Below are 19,111 nucleotides of genomic sequence, written 5' to 3'. Positions count from 1 at the left end.
TTTCACAGGAAAAGGAAAAGGAAAAGCAAAAGGAGTCGGTGGGACAAGCCTCTGTGCAGACTCTGTGCAGAGCTGGACCTGGATTCCACAGGACAGCCTCCTGCTTCCTCCTCCCCCTCGCTTCTTAAAGGTCACGGATGTTGGCAAACGTATGATATTTACCCCACATCATGCAATCTCGGATTTCCTGATGGGCAGAATGTGTTAGTCAGGCTTTTCATTAGCACGCTGCTAGATCACTCTGTCTGCTGTAACTGCACCACTCTCTGTGTACGCCTCCATTTATATCTGTTCAGCTGGTACCCGTTCCGGCAGACATGATTTTAATTTTATTTTTCTATTGCACTAGATGTTACAAGCAGGACCATTGTGTGAAGTGCTATACAAACACACATGAGATGTGAGCCCTGCCCAAAAGAGCTTACCAGCTGCTACCCGTTCTACTAGCACAAATCTGTACCTGTTTGCAGAGTACTGTTTTTATACCGGCACCTGTTCTACTGAGATAGGATTATTTTTCAAGGTGGGTTCTTAACAGGTGTATTAGTAAACTAACCGGTTTCCCAGGGCCCCCTAGGTGCATTTTCAGGCACTCAAAATCCTAGAGTACCTCTCTCAAGATACCTATAAGCATTTTTTAAAGCACCCTTCTCTAGCACTTTACTAGCACCTGTGCCTGTCCTTTGACCTGATTCACTCAGATGTTGGAAGAGTGCCTAGTAATGGCAGGCACCTTGAGAGATTATGGGTATTCTGCACCCAGTTAGGGAAGGCAACAGGTTGGCTAATATCTGTACAAATATCAAATTCCTAGGGACACATCTTACCTAGGTAAATAACTTATGTGACTAGCACAAAGGTAGGCGGAGCAGAAAGGAAAGCTCTAGCTGTTGGTTGTCTTCCACAGGGACTAATCTGTGTTAACTGGAGTTCTACAAGCTTCTCTCGGGAGATTCTTTGTAGCATGTGGCACAAGGTATGCTAGAAGGGCTTTGTGAAGCAATAGGAGAACTCAAAATATCACATCGAGCCGTAGCTGGTTAGTATCACACCTGGATGGTAGTTTGCTGTGGTATTGTATATAATTCTGTCTAGCTAGATAGTTGTTCTCTCTGTTTGGAACTGCATTGAGAGGCATCTAGTTAAATGTGTGATCAGGCTATTCAGAGTAGGAGTCAGTGACCCTGACAGAATTCAGAGTAGTGGTGGGGGTGGGAAAAGAACTTGCTTCTGTGGATTCAAGAAAACTGGCTCTCTTCTTTCTTTGAATCCTTTTCAAAGTGGACGGAAAGTCACCCCTCCTGCCCCTCGTCTATAAGGTGATCTGGGTTTTGATCACCCTCTTGCCCCAGGATGAGCCAGAAGAATCCCAATTCATCTCAGACATGAAGATTTCTATTTTGTGCACAGCCATCACTGTAGAGAGACTTGTCTATATTAGGAGTTAGTCAGTGAGTCAGGGGGAAATCATCTGACAAAGTTTAAACATATGGGCTCAGTAAACGTTTCCACACAAAACAGTTATAGCTACAATTCAAACCAAAATATATAACACAGGAGGAAGTGAATCATCCAAAAGAAGAAGGATCTTTCAGATGGACAGAGCTGATACTCAGATACCAAATACTAGCTGAAATACTAGCTGAAACCAAAATCATTTGGGCTTTATTCTTTTTCACGCTTTCAGAACTGAGTAACACTTTGAAAGTTCCTTAACACCAAAAGTCTAAATCCTGTTTAAAAAACCCTCCAGAACTATCTGTATAATCACCACCAAGATAACTTTATACACCTTAATATGAAGAGGAACTAGGTAGCACATTGGCTATGTATTAATGATATTGCCTTCTAGTAACTGGCTGGCAGAGATTATTATCAGCTAGCTGGTAAGGGACTACTTCTTTAGCTCAGGTTGAGGCGGGACTCTCTTTTTGCAACTAAACAAGGGTTCCAGTCCTGGCTCCTCAATGCAGTAATTTGGCTAGGTTTGTTATATTGGGGAGAGAATTGAGAGAAAATACTCATATGGTCCTTTATGTTTTCAGAGCTGCCTGAAAACATTAAACTTATAAATCATCACAACAGCTCTGTGAAGGTTGACTGTCCAAACTGAATGAAATGCAAGATGATTGTAAACAAATCGCATAAAGGCTGAAAAATAAATTACAATGTTACTTTATCTTTTAATAATGTAGGCTGCTGGTCATGCAAGTTTTTTAACGTGAACCTCATTGTTTAAAAGGATAAATTCTAATGAAGCCAAGGTTTTGGTTTAAGTAATGTAACAGAGAAACAGTAGACTTGTCATATAGGTCAGTATGTATTGTTTGTAAAACAGACCCAGTTACTGTCACAGGAACTCAAGAGCCTGCAGAGTATTTAGTATTTGTCTTTGTATCTCATTCTAGGATTATAATTTTGCCCCATTAGCCAGCTACAATCTGAGGCTATTAAATGGAAAGATAAAATTGGTTTACATGCAATGGATTGGGCAACACTAATCCTCTTCCTGGCTATTTAATGCCCTGTCTATACTACAAAGATAACCAGGTCTAAAAATGTTACCCATCTGTACTGCAAGAGCGTTACCACTAGTGTAGAAAGAAAAAACCCAAACATGTTAAGGAATATAATTTTAGCCAACTGATGCCACAAGGTTAATGTCATTCCTTCATGGTGATCACATATTTTTCCTTTCCACTCAAGGTGAGAAAAATATGCTATCCCATGTTTGGAACACAATCACGGATCTCATTTGTGTGTGATCTGATTTTGTAGGTTAGCGGGCTTTAGAGACGAGCAGCGTTATCTTTGACTTTCCATTGGTGGAAGATTCCTCCGCTCCTTCTAAAGCACATAATGGCCTTTTTTAAAGTTCTGAGAGTCCTGTTGTTCTCTGGCTGTGAACGGAGACAGAACTCGGAACCTGTTTGAATGGTCACCTCTGATGTTCCTGCCGTTCCCCATTGTCCCAACCATTGCAGTGAGTGGGAAAATGTGCTGACAGATGAGCACTGTTTGCACTTGGGAGCCAGTATAACCACATTCCCTCGATGGAGAGGCCAATCATCATTTTAACCTCTTCCCCCCCCAAGGGCTGAAAATGTTAACTTTCATTTTTGTTTCAGGAGCGATGAACCACCTGTTATAAGGATTTAACAAAAGCTAACCTGCAGCACCTGGTTTACAACAAAAGCTGTTTTTATTACATTTTAATCTTAGAGGCCCCAGCTGAGATCAGGGCATTGTGCTAGGCACTGTATAAACACAGTAAGAGACAAACCCTGCTCTAAATAGTTTACAACCTAAACAGAGAGGAAAAAAGAGGCACAAAGGACTAAACTGACTCACCGGAGGTCAGTGACAAGCCAGGAATAAAACCCAGGTCATCAGAGGTATACACCGCCCAGTACTCTGTGCAAGTAGGCTACCCTACCTCTCTAGTTATGCTGGTAACACTACCCAGCTCTTCCAGAATAACTCCATGTGGAGACAAACTCTGAAAAGCAACTGGGTAAATCCTGCCCCACTTTTTAAATGCTGCTTTTGAGGAAGGAAGATACTGCAGCAAAAGCAGGAACGATGAACCGAAAGGGTCACTTGTGCTTTTGTGCCCTTAGGATAGGGGCTTGAGAAATATTTGCTTGGTAGTCAGTCTGTTTTGCTTGTATTTAGATGAATGAGCCAAAAACTATATAAGCACCAAGTACTTATATGGTGGCTGTTTTAATTCTTACTACGGACCCTCTTTCCCCTACGACAAGAGACTTATTTTGACTTTTGAACATATACAGATTTGAGCTTTGGATGGAGACAGTTTGGGGCATGGGTGGAGATAGGAACTGATTAGTGGGGTCGCGACCCTCACCTGCTGGCACTACGCCAGTACTAGGTGTAGGCACGATAAGGACAATGCTCTAGCACTCAGAGCTCGTCTCCTACTCCCTACTGCAATGAGACAAAGTTACAGCTACATCTTTTTAATCACAAATATATCTTCTATACATCTAATTGCTTATATGTCTCTCTCCCTTGCTAGACAGATAGCAGTGGTTTGCTGTCAGAGTTCACCAGCCTGAACAACTTGCACCCATCAGTTTTGTGCTTTATGCTACAGTTATTGTGGAGAGCTCAGTTTTGGCAGACTGACTTTCATCCTCAGTCCTCCTTATGGGTACTTCTACTGTGGTTTCCAGTTCATTTTCCCCCCCCCGCCCTTCTAGGAGTCATTTATTACTTCATCCTTGATGTGGTCAGCAGGTTAGTGAATTGTACAAGAACTTCTGTATTGCTGGGGTGGGGAAATACAGCTTTGACAGCTCTACCGAACAGAAGACCAAGTAATCACCTGAGACTGCAAACATTGCTCCTCTGTGTTGTGTGACTGTGGGCTGAACCTCTGCCAGTTTCTCTCCAGCTGATGCTGTGTAGAACCTTGGCACACATGTCCCCCACCTACATTTTGTTTTTTTGCTATTAACACCTAATCTTACAGTAGTTTATAATGTGGCAAGATTGTTGGCTTTTAACATGGAGAATGGTATCTCACTGGATACACATATCTTCCATTAAGACGTGAACTATTCTCAGCACATTGGCAGTGTGCATATCTAGGTCAGCTGTGCATAATCTGTCTGCAGTGAAAATCGCCTTGAGTTAATAAGCCAAAGACAGATTTTTGTTTACATACTTACCACAGGGGGAAGCATATTAATAAAAAAAAAAGCGCCCGGTTCTTGTAGAATAAATAACCAGATCTTCTGTTCTTTGGAGAATGGGCCCTGGACAGATTCCAGTACGCTGTGTTTATACCTGTAATCAGGGACAAAATCTTAAATGGATTGTGTGTGTGTGTGTATATGTGCACTTTGAGAAAGCAGAATAACTGTTCAGCATGTGCAGAGTCTGGGATTTTTGAGTGAACACAGATCTTAAGCTATTTTTTACTTTGGTAAACATATTTATGCATGGCGCACACACTTGTCAAGAGAGCGTGGAATTTGACATTCCCAACCAAAGCAATCACTGATCAAAAACAACTGATGAGGCACTCGTGCCTGCTTGAAAGTTGGAATTCAGCAAGTGATGCAAAGGAAGGGAGAGGAAATCAGATCAGGAGATCTGGCCTCTCATCCTGGTTCTGCCAAAGTCTTTGAGACCCAGGGAAAATCTCTTGGGCCAAAAGTGGCCGCTGATTTTCAGGATCTCAGTTTCTAGTGTGAGATGCATTTTCAGAGATGCTGAGGAGTCCTGCCATTAACACATATTTTAGTGACATTCCTTCAGCAACATGGGCTCTATGTCAGAGCCCTTATTTTAGCTGACTGACTGGTCCTGTGGGAAATCTGCATTTAGAAAAAAAACAGTATTAAAATTTCACATTCTGGGGGGACAGGATTAGCTCACAAGTGATAAACGTTTGGGAAAGTATCATGGAGAGTCTAAAAAAAATTGCTAAAGAGACTCCCCATTTTGAAAGACCGTATGAAAAACAATGGGTCTGATTCTCCATGGACGTGCATGTTGTGTCACCATTTACACTATGCAAAGGTAGGGTAAAAATGTTACAGTTCTGAGAGCTTGTCTACACTTACCTCCGAGATTCGGCAGCAGTCGTCCGGAGTTACGCAAGTTACGCAAAAAACTTGCGTAACTCCTGTTGACTTCTCTGCTTCTCTTCTGTGTGCCATCTCCACTGCACTGCACCAATGGGAACCGGGTTCCCGTCAGCGCAGTGCTACGCCACTTGAGAAGGTGGTCTTAGTACATCGATTTCTGGATCAACTGAGCAGGTCTTCACTGACTGCTCAGTCGATCCAGATAAGTCGATCTGACGGCGGCGAATTTGCCGCCATCAGTGAAGACGTAGCCTGACTTGGTAGCTTCACACTCATTCCCTTTGCATAAGTGTAAGTGACCACACAAGATGTGAAGTAATGCACCATGAAGACCTCCAGCTCTCTCAGCTCCCCTAGAAGAGTTATCAGCTCCGTGCAAATTGAGAACATCCGTTTATCTCAAACTGCTGCATTTTCAAGATGCAGATTTACACAAAGATGTTCCTTCCTTCTCTGAAGAAAGAGTCAGCTCTCTTAAGAGTGCAGATGCTTCATCCACTATTGCCGGAGCAGCTAAGAGCACGAAAGCAGGTTACAGCCTCTCTTTGTTACCATTGCTCATCTTACACTAAAGAGATTTGACATTCCTGTTTCTGCGTAATTGAACCAGGCTGGTCACACCTATTGGCCTGTGGGTCATGTATCATGTCATGCCTTTTGTGTATTGCTTAGTGACTCTTAAAGCAATAACCAGAACAACCTAGTCAGCATTTTAGCACTGATTTGCATTTGAATGCGATTTAGGATTTATTGCTCACAAATAAAAGAAAGCTGCTGGCATTCCGAGATCCATAGTGGTATGTATACTGTGCATTTAAGAGCATGATTGAGCTCCCACCTAGTGTGTTCAGCAGGGTAGGGATTTGTGGTTGAGTCAGTAGATTTTCAGCTTGGTGTGATTGTATCAGATGGGTGTGTCTCATTCTATATGTTGTCCTAGAATGTTCACTTAGGGTCAGGTTCTTCTCTCCCACAATAGTGTGACCTGGTGTAACTTCAGAGGTGTCGCTCCTGATTTACAGCAGTGCAAGTGGGAAGAGAATGAGCCTCGATATGTGCATAATAATTTGTCCTGTTTCACTGGAAACTGTCGTTTGTTAACATTCCTGTGGAATCCTTTCAGTCTGTGAATGCAAAAACCAACTTTGCCCATGCCAAAGATGCTGCTTTACTTTGGAGGGAAATTTTAACCTATTCCCTGCAGGATTTAGTTTTTAAAGTTAAGGGGGGAGCTGTTAAAGGGACACTGTCAACTTGAATGTTGTGAGTCTGATAAAGCTGCCTTCAGTTAGTGTCCTGAATGTTTTTAAGTGTACACTTAATTTTATATATATTGCTAGTATCTTGGTTTTCATTAGTATAAATTTTTTAAAATGTGAAAGAAATACAACAATGTTTTGTGCTGTGGGCGCTGAAGGAAAAAAAGTAGCATTGTACTTTCCCACCCTTCTGGTCTGCTACAGCAGTTAACTACTGTTCATAGACCTGCTGGCATGCATAAGCTAAGAGCAGCCACTACCTGGAACACCATTAGCAATGCTGTTCCTCAAATGAGAGACAAAACTAAAATGGATTAGTCACCATGGTTGGAGTAAGGAGGCTTTCCATGACAACTCCTGTTGTCCTAAAGACACTTTCTTTACAAGCTTCTCAGAGTGGGGACTGTGTTTAGTTGGAGTGTGTATGAATTTAGTGCTGCCTGGAAACCACTGACTGATCTAATTTACCGTTTTAGCTATTTTCAGTGCTTGTCACCTTGGTGATAAAGCGGAGAGACCACAACGTCTGTGTTCAGTGGCTGACTTAAGATTTAGTCAAATTTGGCAAAGACTCAAAAAAGAAATAAAGACATTTGACTGTTGCCAGTGTGCAGTGTCATCAACAGTTAATATTGTACTGAGTTGTTCTCTCCCCCTGTACTGGCCTGTGGAATGTCACACGGTTTCCGAGAAGCTACAGAGATGCTTTTCTTATCCCACGATGTAAATTCCCACCATTTGTGCAAATTCATCTAGGTTTTTCACCAACCCATTGTAGAAAGTATTTGAAGAGGAGTGAGAATTATCAGTGTCTCACTGATTGGTAGTCTCTATATCTAGAGTCTTGAACATACACAGGGACTGGATTATGGAAAATAATCCTGGCTAAAGGCCTGTCAAAATGCTTGCCAGAGAGTTTCCTCTTAGGCCTTCCACACCAGCCTGTCAGTTGCAGCTGGAAGTACTGAGCTAGGCTGCCTGTGTTTTTGTTCTTGGTGCCTTTTATCTAAACAGCTATTTATAGACATGCAAAGCAGCATTAGTTGCTAGACAATAAGTCTGTGAAGCCAGCTAGAGTTTATTCCCCATAATGGTGCCACGCAACACTGCTCACCCTTATTTCTAGTGAAACAATACCGGTTTACATACATGCTTTACAAAGTAAGCCAAGCAGAAACTGATGAGCAAAATATATGCTTTTCGGGTAACAAGGCAAAAAATCAGGATGCAGCAGAAGCAGTGGAGGAATGACAAGCAAGGGTTAAGAGTAGGCAATAGTTAGGCAATGTAACATGACATAGGATCTGAGTGTTTTATTAAAAGAAACTACATTGCTGGGTAGTTAGTAATTATACCTGAAGGCACTGATGGCTTTTCAAGAACTTTTCTGGTCCTTCTGGGTAAAAAGGATTAGACAGATTGTCAAAGGCTTTACTAAACCAAAAGGAAAAGGGGAAAAAAAAAAAAGAACTTCCAGAATATTTGCAAAGCCATTCATGCAAACATGTTTCCAATGGATAGGACATGTATAGGACAGACAAGAACATTGCAGCTATTACATCCCCTCTAGAAATCTCCTGTGTAGCTAGTTTGGGGGGAAAAAAATCCCTATTTTAAGGGAACGTTCGTCTATGAGCTTTTATCAGGCAGGATTTTTGGACAAGTCCATTTGCTGGTGCAAGTCACTTTTTTATTTTTGAACCAATGTTACTCCTGCAATAATTCACAGGGCCAGTTACTGTTATTATTTTAACCAGCTATTCTTCACAATGCTCAGTGATGAAAGAAAAATGTAATGCATGATTAACTCAGAGTGAGAGCTTTGTAAAGTGTTCCAGCCAAGCTTCAGGCCGCATGGTTTCAGCTTTCATTACAAACTCAGACCAGGTTCCTCAAAAGGTTTCCAGCAAACCTGGGATCAATTTATGATCTTGTATTAAAACCATGCAGCTCTCACTGCTTCTTTGTTTCAATGCAAAGCCAGGAGGAAGCCAGTAGGGTTGGGCTTTTGAGTTTTGAGTGTTGAATTTTGAGTTTGTTTGGGGGTTTGTTCCCACGTGCAGCTGGGGGTAGAACCTTCTGAATGGAAAAGCCTTATTTTAGCACAGCTCTACTTGTCCTGGCCACAGACTCCTTGTTTCCCATCAGCAGAGATGGGATGCGTGTTGGGAGCTGGTGGAAAAGGGTTAATAGAATCAGAGCCCCTACCAGTTATGATAGATGCATTCAGGACACGCAGCGGAGAGAATGAAGTGACAGGTTTCTCACTGGCTCTCTAAGAGACTTTCCAATGCAATAACAAAGGAATTGTCCCCCTGAGGGTGCCCCAAAGGGAGTGAAGAGGCGGTGGGGCTGTGAGTCTGCCTCCTCTGCACACACACTGCATAGAGGGCTTTGCGTTGCACTCCAGAAAGGAGTACGTGCACCCAAGAAGCTCCTTGAGCCAGAACAGCCTCTAAGGCTTCCCCTGGGCTTGCACTTCTCTGCACTGCTCCCATCCTAACCCAGGGCTGTGCAAATGTAGCTCTGTGAATCTATTGGTGCTCTGAAGCAGGAAAGAAAAAGAACTGGCTGATTGCAGTCAGGCATGGGCCTTCAGGATGCAGTGGGAGCTGGTCCGTAGGGGAAGTTACTGCAGCATGAGTGCTGGCTATACAAGTACTGGAATAAAGTTTTCCCTAGGGTACTGTAGGGGTTAAATCTCTAGCTGGCTGCCTTCCTTCCCCCAAACTGCTTGTGCAAATCCTAGCCCTGACAGCAACAGGGATTCAGAGAGACAGCTGGGACTTCACATCAGGCAGGTGGGTCTGCCCCAGGGAGGGTCCCCTTCTGTTAGAAGCAATCAGATGTCTCCTGAAGCTTGGAGTAAAGGGAAGCAACAGACCCAGATTAAGTGTGCAGAGAGCACAAAGGGGTGAAGACAGCAAGAGTGCAGGCATGACACTAATTCATCTTGGTGCTGGGTGCACATTCCATGGGATTCAGTTTTCTTGCAGCAGGGAGCCAGGCCTCCTTTTATCATCACGCTTTAACCAGCTGTGATTTCTTGGCTAGGGGAGTTCAGTCTGCATTTGGCTACATTATAGCCAGACACTGGCCTTGTTTGCATTGCTTATAGCAAAGCTTTGTTTAAGAAAAACAAAAAACAAAGCACACCCCCACTCCCCCCAAACAAAATCCACAGTTTCCTCGTTATTTTTAAATGGAATTCCATTTACGGCAGAGGCTAAGAGCTTATGGGCACAGTGTGCTGGTTTCTTTTGGATGTTAAAGGAGAAGCCACTGCTTAGCGATGACTTAATTTCACTTTTTAAAGCATAAGCCAATCGGCTTAAAAACTAAACTGCAGCCTTTCCTCTGCCTGCAGGGCTGGCTGTGCATGTGTCCCACGTTTGTAAAGAGAGGAGGACACTCCATGTAAAGAGGCAGGCAGCATAAAGCAAAAAGGAACAGCATATTGTGGCTGATCTGGTGCATTCCTGATGCAGACCAACATAGCTAACTAAAAAAGGGGTTTCAAATTCACCTACTTCAGGTTCTTCACTGCACTGTGTTGGTGCCAAAGTTTCTGATGATATCAACCACTAATGGAAGGCAAGTAATTTATAGCACTTAATCCTTCCTAATAGGACACAGCAATAAAGGCTAATATGGAAATAAATTAAGTGGCTGGTTAGCAGGTTACTTTTCAGGTTTTATAGAAAGGAGTGTTTTCAAAATCTAGAAACCGTTAAAATCCAAACAGAAAAAATGTCAAATGACTTTTTAAAGTTGTTTGTACTTTTGCTTTAAATGTTGTGGGCTAGCCTGTGTGGCCCTTAGCTGGTGAGCATTTGCTCACATGGGCAGTCCTATGGACTTGTAGCTGCAGAAACTGTGTGGTCATTTACTCTGTCTCCAGCTGCTTGAAGTAACCAACCATGGAAGTTATCCCAGTTGGGTCTCCCCTTTCCTAAGAGGATGCACCCAAGGAATGAATCACTGTGTATTATATGAAGAGGGCACTGTAGTGCTTAACAGAGCAGTCATTATACATTGTCTATATGCACTAAAGAAATACAATCAGTTTGTATGGGAATTTAAATTTCATTTCAATGCTCTCACACACAAAAATAATCAGCAATTTTTTTTAAAAAAGCCCTTACAGTCCTAGAAATGTAGAGAACTAAGATGATGAAATGTATTGTGATATGATGGGGATGTGTGTACATTAGTCCAATTTATCTGAACACCCTAAAAAAAAATCTTGCCTTCCTCAAACAGTGTTTCTCTCTTTAAAAGTCTGTAACAGAATAGCAGGTGCCCAGATAATAGTAATGTGAATGGCTGCACAAAGTGGCATTTTAACTCTAAATGAGTCTTGGTTCCTCTCTCTCTGGTTTATTATCCAAGAAACACAACTGATTGTTTTCCTACCTGTTTTGAAAACAAAGTTTGATGCTCATACCACCACTTCTAAATTTGCTTACATACAAGTACACACAGACCCTTTCTGAAACAGTGAGTTCTCTCAGCTAAATCGATATCAAACTGATGTGCTGTTTCTCCATGTTTTTCACTCTATTTTTACTAATAAAGTAGTTTATAAGCAGATGTGGAACAGTAAGGTTCCACCGCTGTCCCCTCCCTCTCCTCATATGATCAGCAAACAAAGGCAGCTAAAAGCCTTAATTTTGGGAAATGGCCGAGATGTAGAAGTACCATCCTTCTCCTCTGAGAGCTTTCAGGGCTGCACACAGGTCTTTCCTCAGAACAGCTGCAACTTTGTTTCTTCATAAACCTGAATATTTAATTGGCTGATTGAATAGCCAGTTATCTTATTCCAGTGTCCTTATGTAAGCCTGAATCTCACTTCAGTGTATTTTCAGTTGGAAACAGACTATTTTTATTATTTTGCACAAAGTGCTCTGCAATGCTCTGACAATGCCACCAGTCAGCTGATGTTTTGGTTGAATTTGTGCATTCCTTAAGCTTTGGTGAGCCTGCTGGAATGTTTGTGGTCAAGTGTAAGTCAGAGGCTTGAGTCTAGTGGAAAACTCTCTTCTTTCATGCATTGGCTGTAGCATTTTCCCCTCTCTCAGTGGGCACCAGATGATTCCCCAGTGACTGTTGCAACCTTCTAAAAAGGAGGTTTTGGAGAGCTGCAAGAGGAGTTCTAGCTGGTGTTTGCGGTGAGGAGGTAAGGGGGTGTTTGGATTAGAGGTGCCAGGGGCAGGTTAGACTAGAGTCATTGGAGAGTCCATTCCCTGTAGATTGACTTTGCAATAGGATTCAGCAGGAAAAAGGAGCAGATGTGATTTTTGGGCTTCACGTGCCCAGAGGTCATGTCAGGGAGCTGGGCAGGGAGAGCTCCTCTCTGTCCATTTGTAGAACTGTAGCACCTAGGAGCTCTGGTGAGACCATGCCTGGAACGTCACATCCAGATCCAGGCACATGCCCAGAGACAGACAAATTAGAAAGAATTCAGAGAAGAGCAACAACCATGAGGAAGGTGCAGAAAGAATTGATGTGGGGGGGGGTGTCAGTATGAATGTAGCTTGGCTTTCTTCTCCCGCCTGGGCACTTGCAGACTATATGAAGGGCATAAATACCAAGGAGGGAGAAGAATTATTTAGGGAGGCAAAAAGCAGGTATAAAGAGGAGTAGTGCGGGTTGGATTCTAGGAAAAAGCTTCACTCTGTGGAAATCTCTCTGCAGAGAAGTGGTGGAAAGCAACACCCCTTAAGACTTTTGAAAGGAACGGTACAGCATGCCAGAGAAAATCTACAGCAAGGGGACGTTGAATCCTTCCCCCTCAGCCAATGAACTAACAAGTGCTCCTTATCTTAACTTCTGTGATACATTAAGTCACATTTTTTACCAGAAGGGAGAGGAGGAACATTGTAACTGGAGTGCTGCGTTTCCAGTCCTGCCCTAGTGCATAGCCACCCACATCACAGAAAGCCCCACCACAACCGGCTCCCTGGTTCCTAGCCTCTTGGAGAGGCCAAGAATTAAGTGGGCCAAAGAGACTGAATGCCCCTTTCCTATGGAGTCAGGAGAGAGCTGGGACATGCTGGCAAGGGCGGCGTGTGTGTGGATGGGTCGGGAAGCCTAACCTGTACCACTCCGATGCTCAGCTGAAGCCCTCAATATCCAGGGCAGACACCTACCTTTCAGCAGCAATCAATCAATGACTGTAGAAGAGCGTACTCACCACTAGTGTGCCCCCACTCACTGCTGGGTGTGGCATGGCAGCTGTTTCCTCTCTAGCACCCCTGGTGATGGCCACTGCAGTGGTCTGCCTCTTCTTGCAACTCAGCCAGGTCATGTTTTAGTTCCAGCCCTCCTGGAGCAACAGCAAGTCCAACACAGAAATCCAGTGTCCTGGCGTCTGGGCCACAGACCCATGCATCCCTCAGGGCTTTGAAGAATCCTTCCCTTCTGTGTCAGGGGCTTCACATCACCTTCCCCGTGACTGACAGAGGAACCCAGGCCCCCTCTCTATGGTGGGTACCAGTCCAGGGACTCTGGAAGTAGCCGCAGTCTGCTGTATCAAACACCTTTCCTCAGCTTCCCTCCATCCTTCCATTAGCTTTTCTTCAGGCCCTTTCCCCAGCCCCTTGCTGGGCTCTTTGTACTGAGCAGTGCCTCCCAGGGCTTCTCCCAGAGATCTGCTTTCTGCCCTTGTATCAGGGTCAGCTACAGGAGCTTGCGCCAGTCCTGTGTCTTCAGATATCTTCCCCCCCCCCGGCTTCCTCCTGACCCCACCAGAGCATTTCCCACAGCGCTTGCCATTCCAAGAAGGCACATTGTAGTTCCTCTCTCTCTCCCTACAGCCCCTGCTGTCCCCAGCCTCCTCTTTTTATAGCTCCACCCAGCTCCTCTCCAGCTGGGCTTCATCTTTCATTAGGCCTGGTGTATGCCTCCAGGTTCATCCGGGTGGGTTAACTACCCTCTCGGGCCCACATTTACCCTTTCACCACTATTTGTGGTGGTCACCTCACTACAGTTCACTGAAAATGTTTTTTTTAAAAAGCAAACCCCAAAAGAAAGACTGATTTACCCTGCGACTGAACAATCTGACAATTAAAACTTCCTTGAAGATGCTACTTTTCATTCGCTACGTGGCTGGTTAGTTGTGTGTCATAACTAGTGAGCGTATCCCCATAGTTATCTCAGTCCGTCGGAAGGCACACATTTATAAGATGACCTGTCATGCTTACTGAGATGTTAATCACAAACACAGGGTTCCATAATAAGTAGTTGTCTTCCCCTGTTTGTTCAAAACACAGGGGCTTCTTTCCTTAAAAGCTTCAGCAGTAAGCAGCCAAGCCTCATTCAGATAATTCCCCAGCACTGAAGCTATGTATTCTAAGCCATGTTTATGAAGCTTTGCTCTCCTTAAATATCTTTTCTGTGTGTAAGATGTTGGCTTTACATTGCATCCGATGTGAGGGTGATTTGGATGGTTATACTAGTTTCTGCTTCACGCCCACTTCTTTGCCATGCTTTCTACCAGTGACGACATCTTCTCTGTCATTTGTGTATTGTTCTCTGCCACATGTCAACAACGAGCTTTGAACCCTTCAGCCCCAAAGCACAGGTTTCTACCGTTTCAGTTAAAGGCCTAACTACATTTACTGACAGCAGTAGTAGGCTGGACCAGCCACAGGAATGTTACATGTACCCCTCGCCTTGTATCCTACCTCAATTTTTATCAAAAAGCACCATCATTTATTATTTGCTCATTATGTTGGTCACATTATTTTTGTTTCATTCTCGTTTCCTTACCCGCTTCCTTAGTCTACCTTAATGCTTTGCACTTGTCTAATTGACATTGTAAATTCTGCAGGACAGAGGTGGGGGTAAAATTTTCAAACCCACCTAAGTGACTTAGGAGCCTCAATCTAGCATGGGATGTAGGCTCCTAAGGGCCTATGTCACTTTTGAAAATGGAATTTAGGCTCTGAATTACTTAGGATCACTCTGAGTCTTTTTTCCTCAGTCTCTGTGGAGTTGTATGCAAAGTTCTGGCACTGTATAAACATTTATAAATAAATACTTGAAACTATCTTTCCATCCGCAAGGGACTTGTCTCTCTTTCCAACATTGTTACTAATTTGTTTTTCAGTGTTGTCCTCTGGATTTGGGTGGACCACAGATGCAACAGCTGTAAGAGTCATTCGCTGATGGCTTCCCAGCACTGCTCAACTTGACCTGGCCACCGCTTAGATTCCAGCACATGGTTGCTGCTTTTCAGACACTTGATGCACTGTGTGAGCTCCCTCCCCAGGGAGAGGAAAAAAACCCATCCAAGATCAGCCAGATTAGGACATTGGTTTTATTCTCTGTTAAAATTTGAGAACTTCCAAAGAAATTTTGTTTTGATACTTATTGTCAAAAGGTATATTAACGGAGCTGGAGCTTGCCAAGTTCTGAAATATTTAATAGCCCAATGTGCAGACACAAAGCATCAGCTTGGAAAATATGGAACGAAAGACACAGTGTTCTGGCAAAAAAAAGAGAGATTGAAAATGATTCTCACGAGGAGAGAAGAAAGCTTTACTGGGATGGGAGTCAGGGGAGGTAGACATGCCATCACAGACTGCACAGCACCTTTATAACAAACCTCTGTGTGGGTCTTCAGTGGCGTTTGAACCCAGACCCTTCAGCTCCCCAGCGCAGACTTGGAGCGCGTGGAGCTCTAGGAGTATCTCCATCACATGGTAGTGGTAGTAGGCTATTATATTCTAATGGACTAGCCCCCTGAAGGGCATATGACACATCCAGTTCTAATGTGGCCCAGTGGTGCAATCAATGAGAAATCATAGGGTCACTTACTGTTTTGCATGCTACTTGGAGGAAGCAGGGTAACTGCTGGCTCTGTTAACCTCGTGGCAAGAGATGGTAGGCTTGATTCTCCAGGCTTTTAACACCAGCTCTACACACTGGTCTAGTTGAACTCAGTAAGCCCAAAGATTGTTAGGTACATGTCACCGTTATCTTGCTAAATCCCTAAAAGTATACGGTGTGAAATTATTGAACTAGCTCTTGCTCTCCCATCTTGTCTAGCAAGTGAAGTCCTTTTGACAGCAGATGAGTGGTCCTTCAATGTTTTACCTAGGACCGCCCTGCTCCACACCAATTTCATGCTAGCTTGTGTAGAGGCTTAAATCCATATGCAAGAGACCCAAAGCCTTGCCAAACGTTGCTTCTTGCTTATCTGTATGTACAAGGAAATATGAGCACATCGTCCTCACCCTCCCATCACTTAGCCGGCTCCCTTTAGCACTCGGTGTCCTTTCCCACAGTTCACTGATGTTGGCATGAGCATCTTTTCCTCTGCAGGCTTTGCCATCTGGAACAGCCTTTTGGTTCCTCTGCACCTCATCAACTCTCCATCTATTTCCAATTCCCAGCGGATACACTTTTGTATTATCTCCATTGCAGATGCCTCGCTCTGTTATTGGCCTTTTGACTAAATATTCAGTTTATGTGACTATTACTACACCGCCTGCTGTAATGAATACCATATTGTCCTGTGTTATTGTCTTTTGGGGTTGAGCCTCCACAGATGACTCTGTACAGAATAAATCTGTGTAGCTTCCAAGTGGACCGTGTGCATAGGCATGTTACGCCCATGTATTTCAGCAGGAGCTGGGTGTGTTTGCGTGTGATAAAGCACCGGCTTATGCAGCACATCTTTACTGACAGTGAAATAAAGAAGGAGCTGGGACTCAGTCCCTCTTCTGTTGGAGGTGGGAAAGGGAAGAGCCCCTCTGCTGTTAAAATTGCTTCTTAAGTTCCAGGGCAACAGGGCTACAATTGCGTTCTTCTCACAGTTTTTTGTACAATGGCTCTGAGGTTAAACCGTGCATATGCTGTCTCTGTTGCAAGGCTTGGCTATCTCGTTACAGCAGCTGTTGTTCTTTCAGCTGTGGTAAGTGACCAATCATATAATTAAACAGTGTCAAACTTTTGCCTGTTAAGAAAATACATGCAAGGGTCGTAGTCGTGGTTTTAACCCTTTGTAAAAGGCTTTCCTGATTCTGTGGTAGGAATCTGGGAGTAATTAAGTTGTGCGATCTGCGGAGTGGAAACTGAGAGAGTGCACTGTTTGGTAAGGATCCATTTGATGTCAGGGTTCAGTTTATATTCCAGTCTGCAGCATGTTGTATTTCTGCCTTGTGAGCTGAGCATACATTTGATTTTTGTCCATTAACTGCTCTGAACTTTCCTCTTTATACTGGATGCTTATGATGTAATATTATTTCTTTCTTCTTCGTTTTATTTATTATTTCATAGTACTCAGAGGCATGCTAGGCCTGCCATAGTAGAGGGATGCAGTTCCTTCTTTAATCTAAAATACATCAGGACTGGCTTATTTCTTTAATATTACTAGCCTGAACCCTTTCCATTTGCAGCCATGAGCTACCATAGAACTGACCTTTATTTTCTCAAAAGAAGTGATAACAAATTGTCTGTGCTTAATAAATAAATCATAATAATACAGCGGGCAGCAATGGCAAGTTAGAAGTGCAAAGTGTGCGAGGGACAGGGTAGTTTGAAGGGAGTCAACAGCCATCAGCAGTAGTGATTTTATTAGTGTAATTCCTAGAAGTGAGAAGCCACACAAAAGCATTTGAGTAAAAAATGCATCATAATCATAGAAGCATAGACATAGGGATATAAGAGTTCTGTTAGGTCACCTGTCCATCTCCCTGCCAATGTCAGATTGTTCTCTATCATGCTTTCCCCAGTCTAGCAACCATGGGATTCCCAGCATTTGCCTGTGAGAGACTAACAGATCACACATGTTTTAGGGAAATATAGCCAATGACTTTGCAAACCATGTAAAATATAGAGATGAAAGGAAAAAATATATATATTTCCTGGAGCCTTCCAACTTATGGAACATTTATATAAAGGACTGGATAGAGAGGGAATTTCCTTCTCTTTTGCCTCCACCCTCTCATACAAATAAATGACTAATCAGTAGAGAAGAAAGAACTGCCAAATTGAATGGACAGGGAGAAAGTATTGGATAACGAGGAATAGAGGCAAAAAGAGGCTAGGAAGGAAGCGAATCAGGAAATGGAGGTGGGTGGAAATAGAAAGTAATAAAGGTCAAGAGGGATTTTTCTTAAATGATTTCAGTGTGAGAGGCAATGGAAACTTCCCAATCGTTGTTTGGAACCACAGTAATTAGGAGTCCAGAAGCAGTTTTAGTTTAACAAGAGCTTCATTGTACCACACAAGCTGAAGATAATTCTCTGATTCCTTTCCCTCTCCCAGCCTGTCAGCATGGTGGAACACGCTGAGTTTCTGAAGGCTGGAAAAGAGCCAGGCCTACAGATCTGGCGGATTGAGAAATTTGATTTGGTACCTGTGCCAAAAAACCTGTATGGAGACTTCTTCACCGGAGATGCCTATCTGGTTCTGAACACCGTCAAACAGCGGAGTGGGAACCTGCAGTATGACCTGCATTTCTGGTTAGGTAAGGTCCGAGGGGCTTGTCTCTGTCTTACTGGAAATTGTCAGTTTTTCCAACTCCTGGAGTTAAACTCAGGAAGGTGGAAATTCTTGCACTGTATTCCTCTCATTGGTCCAGGACTCTTGGGTAAACCTGCCTTGCCACATGGGAATAGAAGGCAAAAGTATCACTATTCATAATGCCTCTCATCCCAAAGTGTCTCACAATTTCTCTGTACACTGCACTACTGACATGCAGCCGCCTCTGGGGTAGAGGGCAGCAACTAATCATTGGACTGCACAACCACAAAAGGGAAAATTTTGGCCAGACACTGGAGCAAACCCTTACACTTTTGTAAAGTGCTGTGAGGTGTTTAATGTCCACAGAGAGCAGACAGGACCTCAGTTAAGCTCTCATATACGAGACGTATCCTTAGTAAACAACATAGTGTTGAATTTATGTGCCTTAGAAGGCTGGGAAGCTGAATTCTTGGTTCCAGGTATTTCTCACCTGAGCTCTAGATGACCTTACCATCATTCCTTGGTGCCTGTCACAGAGGTGTGACCATGTATCAATGTGCTTCTCTTCCCCAGGGGAGCATGGCATGGTTTTCTTTTCACACTGCAACTCTGGGGTGCTGTAAAGCGGTGCAACCTGCTAATGATAAACAGGGTTCTAGTGCAGTGTGTTGTCACGTCTATGTTGTAGCGATGCCAGATCATCTGAGAGAAAGATTATCGAGGGTTCCTGACAGTCTGCGGAGGTAGACTGCTGATACA

The 19,111-nt window shown here is 43.5% G+C and overlaps 1 protein-coding gene across 2 annotated transcripts in view; it reads left to right on the top strand.

Moving 5' to 3' along the window:
• Positions 1-19,111, top strand: part of GSN (gelsolin) — a 44,096-nt gene that overhangs the window by 6,530 nt on the left and 18,455 nt on the right. Inside the window, exons 1-2 of one of the 2 annotated variants that reach the window (XM_067541784.1) lie at positions 16,628-16,799; positions 18,155-18,356. In XM_067541784.1, the coding sequence (XP_067397885.1) occupies positions 16,713-16,799; positions 18,155-18,356 (289 nt within the window). In that variant the 5' untranslated portion in view covers positions 16,628-16,712. Of the gene's footprint in view, positions 1-16,627; positions 16,800-18,154; positions 18,357-19,111 lie in introns of those variants that run through there. The other variant, XM_067541785.1, reaches the window with a different exon arrangement.

Source organism: Emydura macquarii, unplaced genomic scaffold (assembly GCF_026122565.2).
Source record: "Emydura macquarii macquarii isolate MOO-44397 ecotype Brisbane River unplaced genomic scaffold, CSIRO-AGI_Emac_v2 contig_691, whole genome shotgun sequence".
NCBI classification, from domain to species: domain Eukaryota; kingdom Metazoa; phylum Chordata; order Testudines; family Chelidae; genus Emydura; species Emydura macquarii.
Note: the sequence above shows the minus strand (reverse complement) of the source record. Positions and strands in the feature narration are given on the sequence as shown.